The sequence below is a fragment of the Harpia harpyja genome, chromosome 9 (genome assembly GCF_026419915.1).
Source record: "Harpia harpyja isolate bHarHar1 chromosome 9, bHarHar1 primary haplotype, whole genome shotgun sequence".
Classification (NCBI taxonomy): domain Eukaryota; kingdom Metazoa; phylum Chordata; class Aves; order Accipitriformes; family Accipitridae; genus Harpia; species Harpia harpyja.
This window is the reverse complement of record NC_068948.1, coordinates 23,069,940-23,085,482: the sequence shown is the minus strand read 5'-3', so window position 1 is coordinate 23,085,482 and position 15,543 is coordinate 23,069,940. Positions and strand designations below refer to the sequence as shown.

Genomic DNA, 15,543 nt, shown 5'->3' with positions numbered 1-15,543 from the left:
AGGATGGGATATGTAATGGGCATGTCCCCATGTCTTGGCACTCTTTCCCTAGACAGTTTCTACTTTTATACCCATCAAAGCCCCACCATTATTGTTTCTATGACAGATAGTGGGATGCTGGGCTAGGTAGAGCCTTGATCTAACTCTAGGTGACTCTTCCTGGATTCTCTATGTCAACTATACCACTGCGTAGGAGAGCAGGACACTACAGAGTTGGCACTGCTGTAGACCATGACCGCCCCAGTGGCCAGGAGGGTCCTGACAGGCCACCAGAAATCAGGTCAGTCATCCTTTGACAGGTGTCCGGAAGGATGAGGTATAGCACAGGGAAGGGATCAACTCACACTGAGAAGGGCTTCCAGCAGCTTTCCAGTGCCATCCACAGTGAGGAGAAAGTCATCAAAAAATCTCATAGTGACTTCCCTGTTTCGTATGGAAAGAAAGCCGATGGACTTGAAGACAAAGTCTGTGTCCTGTCTTTTAGAGGTGGCCCGAAAGAATGATGTCACAGTCTCATATACACAACATTGCACCGTTGTAAAAGGTAGTTGGGCACACACGGAGAGCTCCTCACACCTCAGAGGGACAACTGTTACATCAGCTAGAGAACAGAAAAAGAGGAACAAAATCATCTCTGCAGCAGGACAGCATAGGCTCCAAGAAGGTGTCAGCAGCTTCAGGCAGGACACTGCTACAGAGCAGTCTGTTGAATCCCATGCCAGCAGCTCCTAAGAGTGCCTGGGGGATGAACACTGTGTGGGAGGGCAGGGGAGACGGGTGCAGATCCCACGACAAAGTCCATGGTGCTCGGCCACAAGCGTGCCCACACCCAGTGCACTCCCACTAAGTCTGTGCCAGACTCATGGAGAAGCCATGGAGGAGCAAAATGCAAGGACTGCACAGCAGCATACTTCTGTCCCCCTGCCCCTCATACCCAGGCACCCGATGTTTCAATCACATGGAAGATGGGGTCACGTGAAAAAGAAGAACCCCTCCAAACACAGACCCAAGCTCTTCCTACCCCACAGCATCATCCATGTCACACTGCAGCTGCACTGAGCAGAAGCCATGGCAGATCTGGCCATCCATGAGTCCTTCCACAAACTCTTGTCCTCATCTTTGGTTCTGGTGTGTCTACAAGTGACTTGTACCCACTTTGCTCTAGAAGGAGCCTGTAAGAGCCAGTAGGAACTCCGGCTGTTGCCCTTACAAGTAGATGGGCAGCACCATAAAGGCAGAGCATGAGCTTTATCTCAGTTTCATCAGAAATATCAGATCCAATAAATTAGTCTGAAAGCAGTAGTCCTAACATTCCTAACCATGAATGATATGGAGCCAAGCGTGAAAGCAATTAAAGAAGACATCCTCCAGCTGAAGGCATATCATCAAAAAAGGACACCCAATGGGTCTTTCTAAGAAATTGCTCTTTGGTGGCCTATTCAGCTTGAACAAGCTGAGGCTGCTCTCAGGACATCTTTAGGCATTCAGTCATGCCTTAACAGTGGTTAGCATACGCCTCAAGGGTGGTGCAAGGGCAGGCAAATGTTCTAATCCATCTTCTTACCAGGAGCATCTTCTTCAGCGTAGCTGAGGTTGCATTCATCTGCAACCACCTTGGACATATGAAACATGGGTCTCTGAACAATCAAAACCTCGCTGTTCACAGTGTGCATGTAGTCTTTAAGAACATAGAATGTCCCGATTCCTAACAGTCGGACACCCTGAGAACAGTGGAGGTAAAAAGAAGGAACAATCATAAGTATCCAATGACTTGCCAGAGCATGGGGATGCCGCCTTGTGCATTGCCCACCCCGAGTCTACAAAGGCCAAGATGGGACACTGAGGAAGCTTTGGAGAGAAAGCATGTACTCCAGGTCTTTTTTGCTCTTTCTCCTCTGCTCTGCACAAGAAAGCTTTTGGGAAAAGTGACAACAGAGCTGACATCCCTCCCCTAGATAAAATGGGAAGGGTTTCCAACAAACCCTTAAAGAGGCACCAGGGTATGGTCTTCCCATTCTGGCACTGGAGATGAGAGAAGATCCAGAAAGTGCTTAACACTTTCTTCTACTTCATCCGGACTTTCATTTTTATCACAGGTGCCAGAGAAGCTGGTCTGTGCCACGTTTGTTGACAGCAGTGTCCTGCCAGGTGACTGCTTCTGCTTTCAGAGTGGGGAAGTGATGGCACTTGGTGGCACAGCATTGTCCGGACAAGGCAAGCCCTCAGGGTTTCACAAGGGGAGGAAGAGGATGCAAGACCAACCCTATCCTGTGCCAAGTGCTGTCTAATGCATTCCGACACGCTGTCCCAAATCATAAGGATCTCTGGAAAGCAAACAAAAGATGTGTCATGCTCCAAGTCAGCAAGCTCACAACCCTTGAGCACACTCTTACCCAAGGAGATGATGAGTGAGATTAAATGTATTGCCATCCCAATTAAAAACATGTAAGGTTCTCCACAAGACAGGAGATGTAGAATAGATGTACACACCAGCGAGAGGATGGTGTAGTGTCCACAGAGGGCTCGGAGGCTCAGGGGACCCCCATGTATCTCCCCTGCAGGGACCACTGTCAGCCCTCTGTGCTCATCGACTCTGCATGGTCACTGTGGCTGGGAGCTCCGTGTGGGCAATCCCCTTTGCAAGGCAAGAAGCAACCCTTGGTGCCAGGGGCTTTGACCTGGGGAGTGAGCAGCAAGGCAAGGGCAGAGGAAGGTCCTCAGGAAGAGGACCTGGGAATCCTGGCTGCCAAAATGATCCCTAAGCCAGGGAGGGATGATCAGACAGGGCTCTTGTACCCATCAGCCCTGTCCAGTCCTCCCCCAAAAGCCCCCGTGTTTCTACAGCTACTTTCATAGTTAATATTGTCTACAACGTTTAGAAAATAACTTCTGCAAGCCTCACCACCGGAGGTGAGATTCTTGAGTGTTGGAAATGCATCTGGCCACAGGTTTTCCATCTTTGTCCCCTCGTCCCTCTGGGTTAACTCCTGTAGCAGGAGGGTGAGAAGGAAATGTCTCCTCCACGATCTCCACCTCCTTCTTTGGCTTCACCAAAGGGTCTCCAGCACCATCCTGGCATGGAATGTCACACTGTGACCCCAGATCATGTCACAGAGGGGCTGCAAGACCTCTCTGACTCCTCCTTAACCCCCTCAGATTCTGCCAGATTTTGCCCTACGAGAGGGAAGGGTGGTGTGGAGTGCTATCCCCACCTCACAGCCCCCTCCCCAAGGAGAATGGGGGGGCATTGAGAGCCATGGGGGGGGTGGTCCCAGACAGGGGCTCAGCTTGTGCACTCCAGATGTGCTGTTCAGCTCATTGGTCCCAACTGGAGAGGCTGTGCCACCATTGCTGGCATGGGGGCTGTGCACACAGCGGTGTTCTGGCTCCTGGGATACGGACAAGGCCCAGAGATGGATGCACACAGCAGCATCCTCAGTCCTGGGATACCGGTGGGGGTCTTTATAGGTTTTCCCTTTATGTGAGAGAGCAGCGGGAATGCATGTAGCTCTGCCTGGGGATGAGTGATGAGCCAACTGGGAGCTTATGGGTCAGGATTAAGGAAAAGACTGGGATGGGTATCATTGTAGTGGGTGTCTGCTGTAGGCTGCCTGATCAGGAGGAACAAGTGCATGAGGCCTTCTACAGACAGCTAGAAGTAGCCTCATGTTTGCAGGTCCTGGTCTTCATGGGGTATTGTAACCACCCTGATATCTGCTGGAGGGACAACGCAGCAGGACATAAGCAACCCAGGAGGTTCCCAGAGGGCATTGGTGATAACTTCCTGACATATGTGATAGAGGAGCCAAGGAGGAGCCGTGCTCTGCTGGCCCTTGTTCTTACAAACAAGGAAGGGTTCACTGGGAGCAGTGACTGATGCATCAGAAGGTTGTGCTGCCATTCAAAGGGAGAGCTGTGGGATGAGCCCCTCTGTGCCCAGGGACAAAGCCCTACCAGGATGATGGCCAGACCCCCAGTCAAAGGAGATCAGACATTCAGACCAGCTTAGCTCAATTATATTGAGAAATAATTCTGAGAAGTTGACTCAAAGCACTAGTAAAGACTCTCACAGTGATAGTTAAAGGGAGACCAAGAGAAAGGCTCAAACTGTGCTACTTATTGTTTACACACAAATTTATTAAGACATAGGCACAACTTGGTGCAGCAGCAAAGGGACCTGCTGTCAGGATCCTGGGCTGACATCTCACCAGGGCACAACCTTCCCCTCCCAGTCCAGGAAGGTCCCAGTCTCCTTCTCGGAGAGGGAGGAGAGCACCTTCAGCATCCCTCGCACGCTCTCATCCACTCTCATAGGGGGCTGCAGGGGCACAAGGAGAAACACAGCCACGTGTCAAAGACCTGGCTAAGGTCTGCCCCGGAGTAGATCATTGCTCAGGGCTTGGGGGTCTCTGGAGTGAGTGAGGAGAGGCCAGCACAGGGCAAGAAGAGTTCCCTGTCTCTCCTTCCCTCATGCGCCTCCAGCTCAGGGTATCTGCCAAAGAGTTCCCCCAGAGCCCAGCATGTCTGGGACTGTTCAATCCACAGCAAGCTCTGCATTCGCAAATAAAAAGGTTCTTCCAGACCCTGGCCAAAAGCTCTCTTACCTTTTGTGATCCTGAGCCCCCCATGTTGGTTTGCACCCAGCCAGGGTGGAGAGCAGCGCAGAGGACACCATGGTCCCGGTACCCCAGGGACTGGCACTTGGTCAGCATGTTCAGAGCAGCCTGTGGGGAAATGCAGCAGGGATGGTGGTGGGAGGGAAAGGGCGGCTGCAAGTGGACATGTCCGGACCCCGCGGCTGGGGAAGGGAAGGGCGGGTGGAGCCAGCTCCCCAGGGCACATAGTGCTGCTGCACTATCCCCATGCAGACGCCCAGCCCAGCCGAGGGCCCATCCCAGCACATCCCTCTGAGGTGGGACCCAGGGCCAGGCAGAGGAATGTTCCTGGGAGGGACCAGTGACTGACAGGAGCACAGTCACAGTGCAGAGAGGTGCAGGGACTGAGGGGGAGGTTGGAAGGCATGCGAGATCATTTGGAGAGGAAAGTGTCTGGGCTTACACCCGGTGCAGTGTGGCAATACCTTGCTGCAGCGGTATGAGACAACTTGTCCATAATTCCATAAAAAGACTTCCTCAATGGAGCCTGCAGAGCTGGACATGTTGATGATGGCTGCCTTGCTGCAGTTCAGTGCTGAGCCTGGGCTCCCCTGGGCAGCCTTCTTCAGCAAGGGCAGGAACGCCTGCGAGGAGAAGAGAGGAGATAGGGCCATGCACAGAGGTGGCACAGGGACAAGGGCCAGCTCCTTCCCCAGCAGGCAACTTTGGCACCAGCACCAGAGCATCTTCCCTCCTCTTCCCACTGCCCCAGCCCGCCAGGCTCCAGGTCCTGAGCTCCAGCTCACAGCTCCATGAGCTTCTTGTTGAGTGAGAATCCATCAGCACTGGAGCAGAGCCAGGACCCTCTCCCACCAGGCCTTCATGCCCCCCAGGACAACCCAGCTCAGGGAGTCAGGGCCACGGGAAGGGATGCTCCCCGGAGCTGCGCTGCAGTTCCAGGGTTGAGGGTCTCACCTGGCCCAGCAACAGGGGCCCAACTGTGTTGGTGGTGTAAATCTGGGTCATGTTCTCCAGCGTCTCGTTATCAAGTGAGCTCGCCTTTGCAATTCCAGCGTTGTTGATGAGGAGGTTCAGCCCCGAGCCTGCCAGGTGCTCCCCAACTCTGGCTGCAGCTGCCTTGATGCTGGCAGGGTCAGTGACTTCTGCAGAGCCGACAAAGGGCAGGTCAGTGCCCGCACCCTTGTGGTGACTTGGAGGCCCCTGTGTCCCCCCAGGGACGTGCCCTTGGGGCTGGCCATGGGCAGGAGAGATGGCAGTGCCCAGTGTCCCGTCGGCACAGCTCCCTCATGGCACAGGGCTCCCTGGGTGTGCGCAGCGCCTGGGCACTCTCCAGGCAAACCAGGGCGAGGGACCCCCACCTCAGGGCACCTACCAAGTGGGATGATGACCAGGTTGGGGTGCTTGGAGGCCAAATTCAGTAACTCCTGCAAGAGAGGGGACCATGTGGGCACGGCGAGGCTGGACTGGCTGCACAGAGGCTCAGCCTTTCCCAGGCAAAGCCTGTGTCACTCTGGCTCTGTCCCTGCACCACCTCATGCCCAGCACCCTGCTCCGGCTGCCCTGCTCCCGATGGATGGGGCTTGGTGCCTCCCACATGCACCATGTGCCACTGCTTCGCGTCCCACCCTGCTGTGGCAGACACAAGCCCTTTGCCTCAAGCCCTTGAGGAGATGGGAAGCAGCAAGTTGCCACTTTTGTCCCAGAGGAACCCTGTGCCCTCTACACATCCCACGAACAGCTCGTCTCAGAGGTGTCCCAACCTGGCTGCCCTGTCCTGCAGCACTTGGGGTGCCCGGCTGCAGCCCCCTGTGCTCCAACCTGCTGTCCTGTCCCTTTGTCCCCCAGCACAACCCACCACGTCCCAGCCCAGCCTCACCTGCGCTCGCTGTCCCTTGGGGTCCCGACAAGCTGCAAACACCCACGTGGGTGGGCTTGGCATCCCCAGGAACTGCTGCACAAGCTCCAGGCCAATTCCCCGGTTGGCCCCAGTCACCAGAAGGGAGCGGACATGAAGCTCTCCCATATTGCTTCTCCTTCCTCTGCTTCAGCTTGCATTGTTTGTTCAGCTCCTTAATGCTTCTTTATAGCATGTTCCACGGCCACCCCACCCACTCAGGGCTCACACAAAGGCTTGGCTCCAGGTACAACCTCTCCATCTCTTCAAAGTCTAGGACATAGGTCCTGGCTGGGAGCCAGCCCTTGTTACCAAAGGGCAAAAGTCAGTTGGATTTTTCAGGCAAACTCTGCTGACCTTAGGAAATCTGGCCCCATAATCCAGGAGGTACTAGCCAGCCTGGCCAGGAGAGGCTGTTGTGGGTGAGGAGGGAGCAGCATGTGGGAGGGATGCAGGATGCCCCATGGCTTAGGTGGGCTTTACAGCTTCACAAGCATCCTGTGGGCTAGACGGGCTTTCCACGTCGTACCAGGTTGTGCCTCAGATGTCCATGAGCAGATGTTCTCCGCCTTGCTCTTGCCTCTTCCAAGCCAATGCCCATTCACTGATTGTCCTGTGAGAGACCCGTGGACTGGAGCAAGCCCAGCATGGTCTACTGGCAGAATGAATTGGACCCTACACTGCTTGCACATCACATCTCTGTTGGTCATGAACTCCATCCCTTGGGGTGCAGTCTGAAGTTGAGTGGTCTCTCTGCCCAGAGCCATGGATGACTCGGGTGCCCAGGATGTTCTTCTGCAAAGAGAAATGCTTTGGTCAAAGCCCCATTCTCCACATAGGCCATAGGCATGGGGCACTGACAGTTCTGTGCTATCACCACTGAAGCCTGGTGCTGCCCAGTACCTCAAGTGAGGCATTACAGGTTTGCAGGGCTGGGACTGGTGTGCATGCACATCATGTGTTCCCACTCCACTGCAAGTGAAAACACATCCCCAGAAATCTCTTGCCAACCCCTCGCTTTCAAGCGCTGAGTCCCAGAGCCATTGCACGGGCTCCTTGGCAGTAATGGAGACACTGATGCTGCTGACGTGTCACCTTCTCCCCCGGGATGCCTTGGCAGTAGTGTTAACCAGAGCTGCTTCCTCCCAGCTGCAGTGCCAAATGAGCCCTCATGCTCCAGCAGCAGCTAGTTTCCTCCTCTTCGCTCCTGTCTGTTTTCTGAGGCTCAGCTGGCATATGCCGTGAGACAGGAAGGTCCTCCCCACAGACCTGGGATGAGCCTGCCCAGGGCACCCTCCCCATCCCAGTTGAGGGGTGCAGCTTGGGGCTGCAGTAAGAATGCCCATTTGATGGTCCAGTTCTGCCATCCCCTCATTCCTACACTTGCTTCTGACTTGGTCCTGCTCTGAGACTGCAGCACCCTCACCCTCATATCGCCACTGCATTCACCTTCTCCCTCCAAAAAAACTACTTTAAAGTACGGACGTGCCAAAGTTTGGTCCCAGGGATCCATCTGCACCTCAGGCCAGTCGCATGGTCACCACAGTGCCACCAAAACAGGCAGTCCTGCCCTGCCTCACTCACCTCCCCATCTCATATTTGGGCAGCTGACTCAAGGGCTCAATCACAGACCTGACCTATGCTCTGGCTGCCTCTAGTTGCAACGGAGGGGAGGATGCTGCCACCAGCCCCACTCAAAGAAGGGACGAAGCCCCATTACAGTGGCAGCATCCACTGTCTCTTCTGCATCTCCACGTGGCATGGTCCAGCTGCACGAGGGATTGAGCCTTCCATCCCTACCTGCCTTCACCAGGCTCTCCCCCAGGCCATGGCTCTGGCAACCACAGTACATATGAATCCCGCACGGGACAGGTGAGTGGTTTTTGTCAAATCAGCACAGACCACACCTAGATCTGGACATCATGTCTTTGAGAAATATTCTCATTGATAGCAATCAGTTCTTTCCCAGATATGTTAAAAATGCATTGAATATATATAAAGCATGTTCCTTTTCCAAAAGGTGTATTTACCAAATAGCAGTGTTTTAAGGACATTTTCTGCAAGTAGAGGCATGCCACAAATCACAGGGGAAAACTTCTCTGATTTGTTTTTGCTAGGCTCTTAACACAGAAATTTGCAGTTTCTGCTGTGGTGGTGTTGAAATATCATCACCATGTACCCGTCGGAGACAGAACTGAATTTTGCACATCCCATCACAGCATCTCAGCGTGAGATACTAAATCCCTTTGATACTCCTGCTCTGCTAGCAGTATCTGGCACACACGTCTCTCTCCAGCTCTAAGGGACTTTGTGATTCCCCCTGTACCCTGGAACATGCAGGTTGGTGACAGCCCCAGCCTTCCTCTGCTCCCATAGCAAGCAGATATTCATTTGCTTTCACATCCTCAGAGTAAAATGTACCATTTTGTTTGCTCGGTGTAAATCCTGAGATAAAGCCCAGAGCACGTGACAGAAATGCACACAAACACACTGCGCTTTCTGGCATGGCAAACGAAAAATCATCTTTGTTGTCAGGCCATAGCCAATGTTTCCCCTTCCGGACCCTGTGGAAAATGTTCCCTGCTAACATATTTGTTTAGTTCCTCTGCTGTTACTCAAGACTTTGCATACAGGTACAATATCAGCACATTAAGCACGCACACATTTCATTCACTTGGACAACCTCATGACAACCAAGGCTGGGGTTTTACCCTTCTCCCTTCTACTGCCTGTAGCTTTTCTTTTGTGGCAATGGCCCTTTTTGTGGTCCCATGGTACTTTCTGCACCAGCATCCCATGAACTGCTGTTGCTTCCATGGCCATTTAGTACTGTGCTGTCCAGCTTCTAGGTGAAATATTCCTCTGCAGGAACACAATAGCAGCAATCTGCTCCTTCTCTCCCATGCATTTGCAGCTTGTATTTGGGAGCTGATCACAGATCTTCCCCCTTCCTGGACCCTGCCAAGTCTCAGCCTCTCCTTAAGCTCTACCCATTTCTTTTTACTTTCCATTTTCTTTCCTGAGGCCAGTCAGACCTCCTTCTGCTTTTCTGATTCTCCACATTGGGTTGAGAGACTTCTTTTGCCTTGCAAATTCCTACCACTTATCAACTGTACAAAGCTTTGGGTCTTCCAGCTGTCTGTCTCAGACTGAGGACCCTGACAATTGTCCCCATGTCAACACAGCTCCCAGATCACAGGACTGGCTTTCTGGCTCCGATGGATCATTTCAATAGCCTTTTCTATTTTCTTACTTTTTAATGACCACAGACCACAACTATACTTGCCGATATATGCCATTTGCACGCGAGCTCTGCTCCTCCAGACTTCCATGGTTTTCTTCTTCTAGGCAGAGGATGAGGCTGTCACCCACAGTCTGTTAGAAACCTCCACAGTGCCTCAGAACCAGAGAGCATCAGAAACAGAAAAATTAACCTTTTAAATCTCCTATTTTTGCTGTGTCACCACATTTTTGTAGCCTTCCTCTGTTTCGGAGTCGTAACTTTATAATGTTGACTTTGCTCTGGGGCCCCATGCTGCACTGTTGATCATTACAGTTTAACCAAGTGCTGTTTCTCCAGGAGTCAGAGTCCAACCTGGTGCAAAGAGGCAGAGGAAAAAGCAACCAGCCTTGCCTGGCTTGCAACCCAGCTTCTTCACAAGTGCTGCTGCTGTCCCCAAGCCTCTGGAAGGGACCTCAAACCAGCTCCTAAGAAGGGATTCCTTTGCTCTGAAACGTTCTTGCACAGTCTACACTTTAAGCTGAGCACTCCTCTCCCATAACCCCTCAGATAGCTGTATTTCATGTATGGATGCTTTCCATCTCGCCACACTAAGAAGACTCAGAGCCAGTGTTCTAAGAGGCGGTCATACCTCCTCTGCTATCAGTTGCTGAAAGCTCAGGTGTGCTCATGCTCACCTAGATGTTTGCACAAAGAGCAATGACAGTGCTGCTTACAGAAGTATTGAGAAACATGCTTTTCTTTGCTAGCCAAGGGAGTGGGTGCGTGGCACAATTATCTTCAGTACATTTGAACTACCATGTAAGTAAGAATAAACTCGTTACTATTTATCAAGCCTACTTGCTTGTGATGTATTCAGGGCTGTTTTGGGCCATGTCATCTTGCTGAAGAATCAATAGATAGTGATGAATGAACCGCTAATCAAGGGGTGGGGTGAGACCTACCAAGCCCTGTAACTGTTTGAAGCTGGGCAGGTCATATTCACCCTCTGTGACTCATTTTCTTTTTTGCTGAAGAGGAGTAGTGACACCCCCTTGTGAAGGGGATCTTGCAGACACTGAGGGTGAGAGCCTGAGCTTAAATGCAGCTCCCAAGCGAGGTGAGGAGGTCCCAAGTAAGGCTTCTCATGGCCCTTTTTCATAGCTTTGCTGTTTTCCCAGCAGACCGATCCATGTTACACCTGCATTATATCAGAGCTGGCTTTGAGCCCAGGAACCCAAATGTCTGGCAGCAGGGAAAGCAGATGCAAAGCACTCGGGACTCTGGCATAGCAAACTGTGTCTTAACATGAGAAGAAACCAAGGCTGAGGCAGGTTTCCAAGCAGCGCCTGCCCAGTGCAGAGGACAGCTACAGGAACTGCTGGGTTTCTTAAGATCCAGATGAATCTGTGGGGAACCATATGCCACTTGTGGCTACTTCAGGCAGGGAATAAAGACTTTCCTCCTTTTCCAAGCTCATGGTGGGTTCTCTGGTCCAGTAGCTCCAGAGAATCCCACCAAAGCCCCTGAGTCAGGGGTTTCCTCTAAGCAAAGCATTTCTGAAGAGCTCAAACCAGCTCATTGGAAATAGCAGGCAGAGAGGCTTAGATGGAAGGTGGGGGCTGGATGATTAGTGCTGACGGGAGTCAAACACAATGCTGAGGAGGCACAAAGTACAGAAAACACCTTCACTCCCCACATTCCTGCACCAGACCCAGGCACAAGTGGGTAGAGCAGGATGGGGGGACCCTCTACTTGTGGCAGAGAGCACAGAGGCGCCACTTTTCCTTCAATGCTGCTGGACTCGAGCAGGGTGGAGGGGCACAGCCACCTCCTGCCCAGAAAAGCCATCCCCATCACAGCTGAGCTGGTGGTGGAAGCCTGCTCAAGCCCCACCGCACTGCTGATCAGGCAGTGGGATGAGAGGAGAAGGAGAAACAACCAAGCCTTTTGCTTCCCCTTCTGACCTGGCAGTTTAAAAAATGTTGACCAATGTACTTTTCATAGTCCGAGTATAGATGGAGCACAATCGATTTGGATTGAGTTTCAGAGCCCATGAGCTTGATTCAGTTGCCCAAAGACAGGCAGTGGCTCAATGACCATGAAATTCTTGTAAAGTACTGGACTGTACTGGTCCCATTTTAGGACTGTCAGGAAAGGTACATGGAGAAAGTACAGAGAGAGAGGCTTCCCTGCAAAGTCTCTGTCTATTAGCATCTCTCTAATGCTCTCTAATGACTCGATGATCTTGAAGGTCTTTTCCAACCAAAATGATTCTATGATTCTATGATTCTAAGCTCCGGCTAGGTCACTGCACACTGGTTTCACAGGAACTGACTTCTCATTGCAAGGAAGGAGAAACAAAACCAAAGGTGGTTTGGGTCCTGTCAACTCTGCCCTAGGCTTGCAGAGGCCACACCACCATGTTCCTTGCAGGAGTCCCCCCATGCAGCCTGAGAAGTCTCCTGGACACAACTGCCATCAGGTCCAGAGACGAGTGGTATCAAGGATAATGGGTGAGCCCACTGCAACTGCAGAGCCTTGAACCTCTGCAGAGACCTCAGCAAAGGGGATTTTTTTCCAAGTAAATCTCCCAGAAGAGGATTTAAAACACCTAGACTCTCCACACAACCTCACTTGGGCCACAGTATTTGGACCCAGTGTCAGCTAGGGGCCTCGGACTGGGTTCAGAAGCACTTTTCTGGAGATATTCCTCTCCTGAGAGCAGTCAAGATAGCTCAGCTACCTGTGTGCAGCAGTGCTGGCAGCACTGGCAGTTGACCTCAGGGACAGAGCCACATTGTCGGGACACATGGGGACACCACAGATCCCCACTGGTCTCACTTCTGAAACCCTCTGGGGGCAGTGGGATGGGTTATCCTTCCTTCTTCAGCACGATGCCCTGAAGAGGGACCTCAGAACCACCAAGCAGCACAGATTTGCACTCCCACTATTATATTTGCTAACAACGATGTCTGAGAATGGGCTGTCATACATGATGTGGAGATATGCCCCATCTCAGAAACACTAAGGTACAGGCTAAATGACCAGCTTGCGAGTGGCTTGGTTTGACATCCATGTGTTGAAGTGAGAGAAGGAGGCAGGGCTAAAAAGAGCACTATATCACCTGATGGGTGGAAACAGTGCTGGGGAAAAAAAAACCCAACAAGTTCTTTCCAGCCCCTCTTCTTTGTTAAAGCCAAAATATACAACCTTCCTCCTAAAACTGTGTTACCTACAAGCCCCCACCAGCTGCTCTGTGATGAAGGCCCAGCCTCTCAACTGGTAAAACCTGGACATTTGACTAACACCCTAAGAAACACACCAGTATAAGACACACGAAAAATTCTTAAGCCTGCAGTGGGACTTGTTCCTCCATAGGGAACATCTCAGCTTCATGTCCTGTTTCTGAGGGATGCAGCAGGACAGGACATTAGTTGGGAGGGTCAGGTGGACCATGCTGCTGCATGGAGAGGTTTTAGAGACACTGAAGCTGCGTCTGCAGGACACCAGTGCCCACCAAGGTTAGGTGGGGGCTGAGGGCAGGTGGAACATGCTCATATTTATATACTCAAGTGCTCCAAAATTCCGTAAGATCAGGTCAGACTTTACCAGGCAGCAGGAAGTTACCAAGGCCTGTTGTAGAGAAACTAAAGCATTTGGGTAAGCTTTTTGTTGTTGTTGCATTTCTCTTTATTACCTTCTGGAAGCCTCACAATATTTAACTAACAAGGTTTTCCAAAAAATCGATAACCCCCTGTTTTGGACATGGGGAACTGAAGTCTAAAAGTGGGTCAAGCAACGTCCGTGTTGGGAACTATCCAACTACAGATGCTTAGAGCTTGTCTTTTTAGACGGTTCACATTTGTATTCAGAATAGGCTCCTACTGACCTCAGCTGTGGCTGCACATTAATTGTTTCTACACAGCAGATCACAAGGGATCCCCGTTTCCAGGGCTTTTTGAAGTGAGCACCTAGGAAGAGTTGGTTAATGTAGTTTGCCTGCAGTGTGCAGGATCTGTGTGGAATAGGTGGCCAAACCCCCCATTCCTCAGTGTGGTTGACCATGACTGTTTGTTTGTACCCCTCTGTCCTCATTTGTTACCACTCACTCATTGCCCCCCGCAGTGGGATGGGGGAGAGAGTCAGGAAAAAAAGTAAAACTCGTGGGCTGAGATAAGAACAGTTTAAGAAAGGAATAAAATAATAATAATGATACTACTACAATAATAATAATAATAATAATTAGAATATACAAAGCAAGTGATGCACGATGCAATTGCTCACCACTTGCCGACCAATGCCCAGTTAGTTCCCAAGCAGCAATCCACCCCCCCAGGCCAACTCCCCCCGGTTTATATACTGGGCATTACATCACATGGTATGGAATACCGCTTTGGCCAGTTTGGGTCAGCTGTCCTGGCTGTGTCCCCTCCCAACTTCTTGTGCCCCTCCAGCCTTCTTGCTGGCTGGGCATGAGAAGCTAAATCCAAAACACAACACTGTACCAGCTACTAGGAGGAAAATTAACTCTATCCCAGCCAAAACCAGGACAGCTATGTATCCGCCAATCTTTGCAACAGATGGAGCAGTACTTCTGGTGACAAGTCACCTAACTGGTGGCCTGAACACAGAACAAGGCAGGAAAAGGAGAATGGGTCCTTTAATTCAAATATATGCTATAAAGAGGGTTTCTGCTTCTTAGCATTTATTGGCATAATCAAAGATTTATTCCTAGTAAATTCCATTTTCTGTATCACTGTTCAACACCAAAAGGTTCTCAAAGCATTTTTATATCCCAAGGCAAATTGGGGAGCAGAGGCTCAGCTGTGTAGTTGAGCTACGGCACAGCAAGATAAAGGTAGCACAAATCACCTGATGATATCACCAGATTGAAATCATTATTTATTTTCTGATGTATTTATTAGTATCAGAGGTGTTTTGTCTAGTGTTTGTCAAACAAGGATGAAAATAAGCAACAAAAATAATGATGCTTATATAAATCAGAGTTGCTCAGTCATTACTTCACAGTTGAGCTCCTGGTTATACGCTCACCATAATGGGATTTTAATGTCATTTGTGCATCTGGTTTTCCAGGTAACAGCTGAAAATAAAACATTGACACCCACCTCCAGGCTGGCAGCAGAGCTGGTACTTGCAGGTCCCCTCCAGACACAGTCCTCCAGCTGACACTGATGGTCTCTCTTCTGTTTTCCCTTTCCCCTCATGCCCCATTTTCCCATCCTTAGATGCCACCAAACCTTTTCCTTGCTTTACTCCTGTCCACACCTTTGGTCCATCTTTGAACCAGGTACCTGACACCCATCAACAAAAACAAGAAAACTCCCTCCCCACACCACAGCCTACTTACCCAATTTATTGCATCTGGTCATCACAGAAAGAGCCAAATCAGGTGCATTTCTGGGCAGGCAATAAAAACAGCTGTGAAGGATTTGGTACCTCCCTGATAAATTGGGTCAATGCTGGGATTTATGGTTGTATCCCCCCTCCTGCCCCCATCCCAGCCCCTATCTAGCGGAAAAATAGCATTGCTGTGCTAAAGGTGCTGAAGAGACCACCCCAGAAATGCTGTAAGCCTTCTCCCCTGCATCCCAGCCTTGGGAAGAGATGGGGGTCCCCTTTAGGCCTCCCCCTCCCTCCCAAAGCATCGCTCCGGGAGCCGACCCTCCTCCCCGCGGGGCAGGCGGGGACCCCGGCATGGGGATACCCTTGGTGTCTTTGTGCTGAATATTAGATGGGAAAGAAAAAAAATAAAAATACACACCCCCCCTCCGCTGGTTGGCGCAACCCCC

At 51.2% G+C, this 15,543-nt stretch overlaps 2 protein-coding genes across 4 annotated transcripts; both read right to left on the bottom strand.

The window, feature by feature from the left end:
* Positions 1-162: 162 nt before the first annotated feature.
* Positions 163-2,302, bottom strand: LOC128146192 (coiled-coil domain-containing protein 81-like). Its single transcript, XM_052797370.1, has 3 exons — positions 2,263-2,302; positions 1,565-1,721; positions 163-601 (listed from the first exon to the last, which is right to left on the bottom strand). Exons 2-3 carry the CDS (start codon positions 1,671-1,673, stop codon positions 336-338), a joined length of 375 nt encoding a protein of 124 aa, XP_052653330.1. The 5' UTR covers positions 1,674-1,721; positions 2,263-2,302; the 3' UTR covers positions 163-335.
* Positions 2,303-4,116: 1,814 nt separating this feature from the next.
* LOC128146354 (C-factor-like) lies at positions 4,117-15,453 on the bottom strand. 3 transcript variants are annotated; one of them, XM_052797642.1, is made up of 7 exons: positions 15,102-15,451; positions 6,493-7,305; positions 5,989-6,040; positions 5,571-5,758; positions 5,081-5,239; positions 4,605-4,724; positions 4,117-4,318 (listed from the first exon to the last, which is right to left on the bottom strand). In XM_052797642.1, the coding sequence occupies exons 2-7, from the start codon at positions 6,637-6,639 to the stop codon at positions 4,205-4,207; spliced, it is 780 nt and encodes a 259-aa protein (XP_052653602.1). In that variant the 5' UTR covers positions 6,640-7,305; positions 15,102-15,451; the 3' UTR covers positions 4,117-4,204. The 3 variants fall into 3 exon arrangements, with proteins under 3 accessions (XP_052653602.1, XP_052653600.1, XP_052653601.1); XM_052797640.1 differs by having other exon boundaries at positions 4,222-4,724; positions 15,102-15,453; XM_052797641.1 differs by lacking the exon at positions 15,102-15,451 and adding an exon at positions 14,860-15,023 and having other exon boundaries at positions 4,222-4,724.
* Positions 15,454-15,543: the final 90 nt, after the last annotated feature.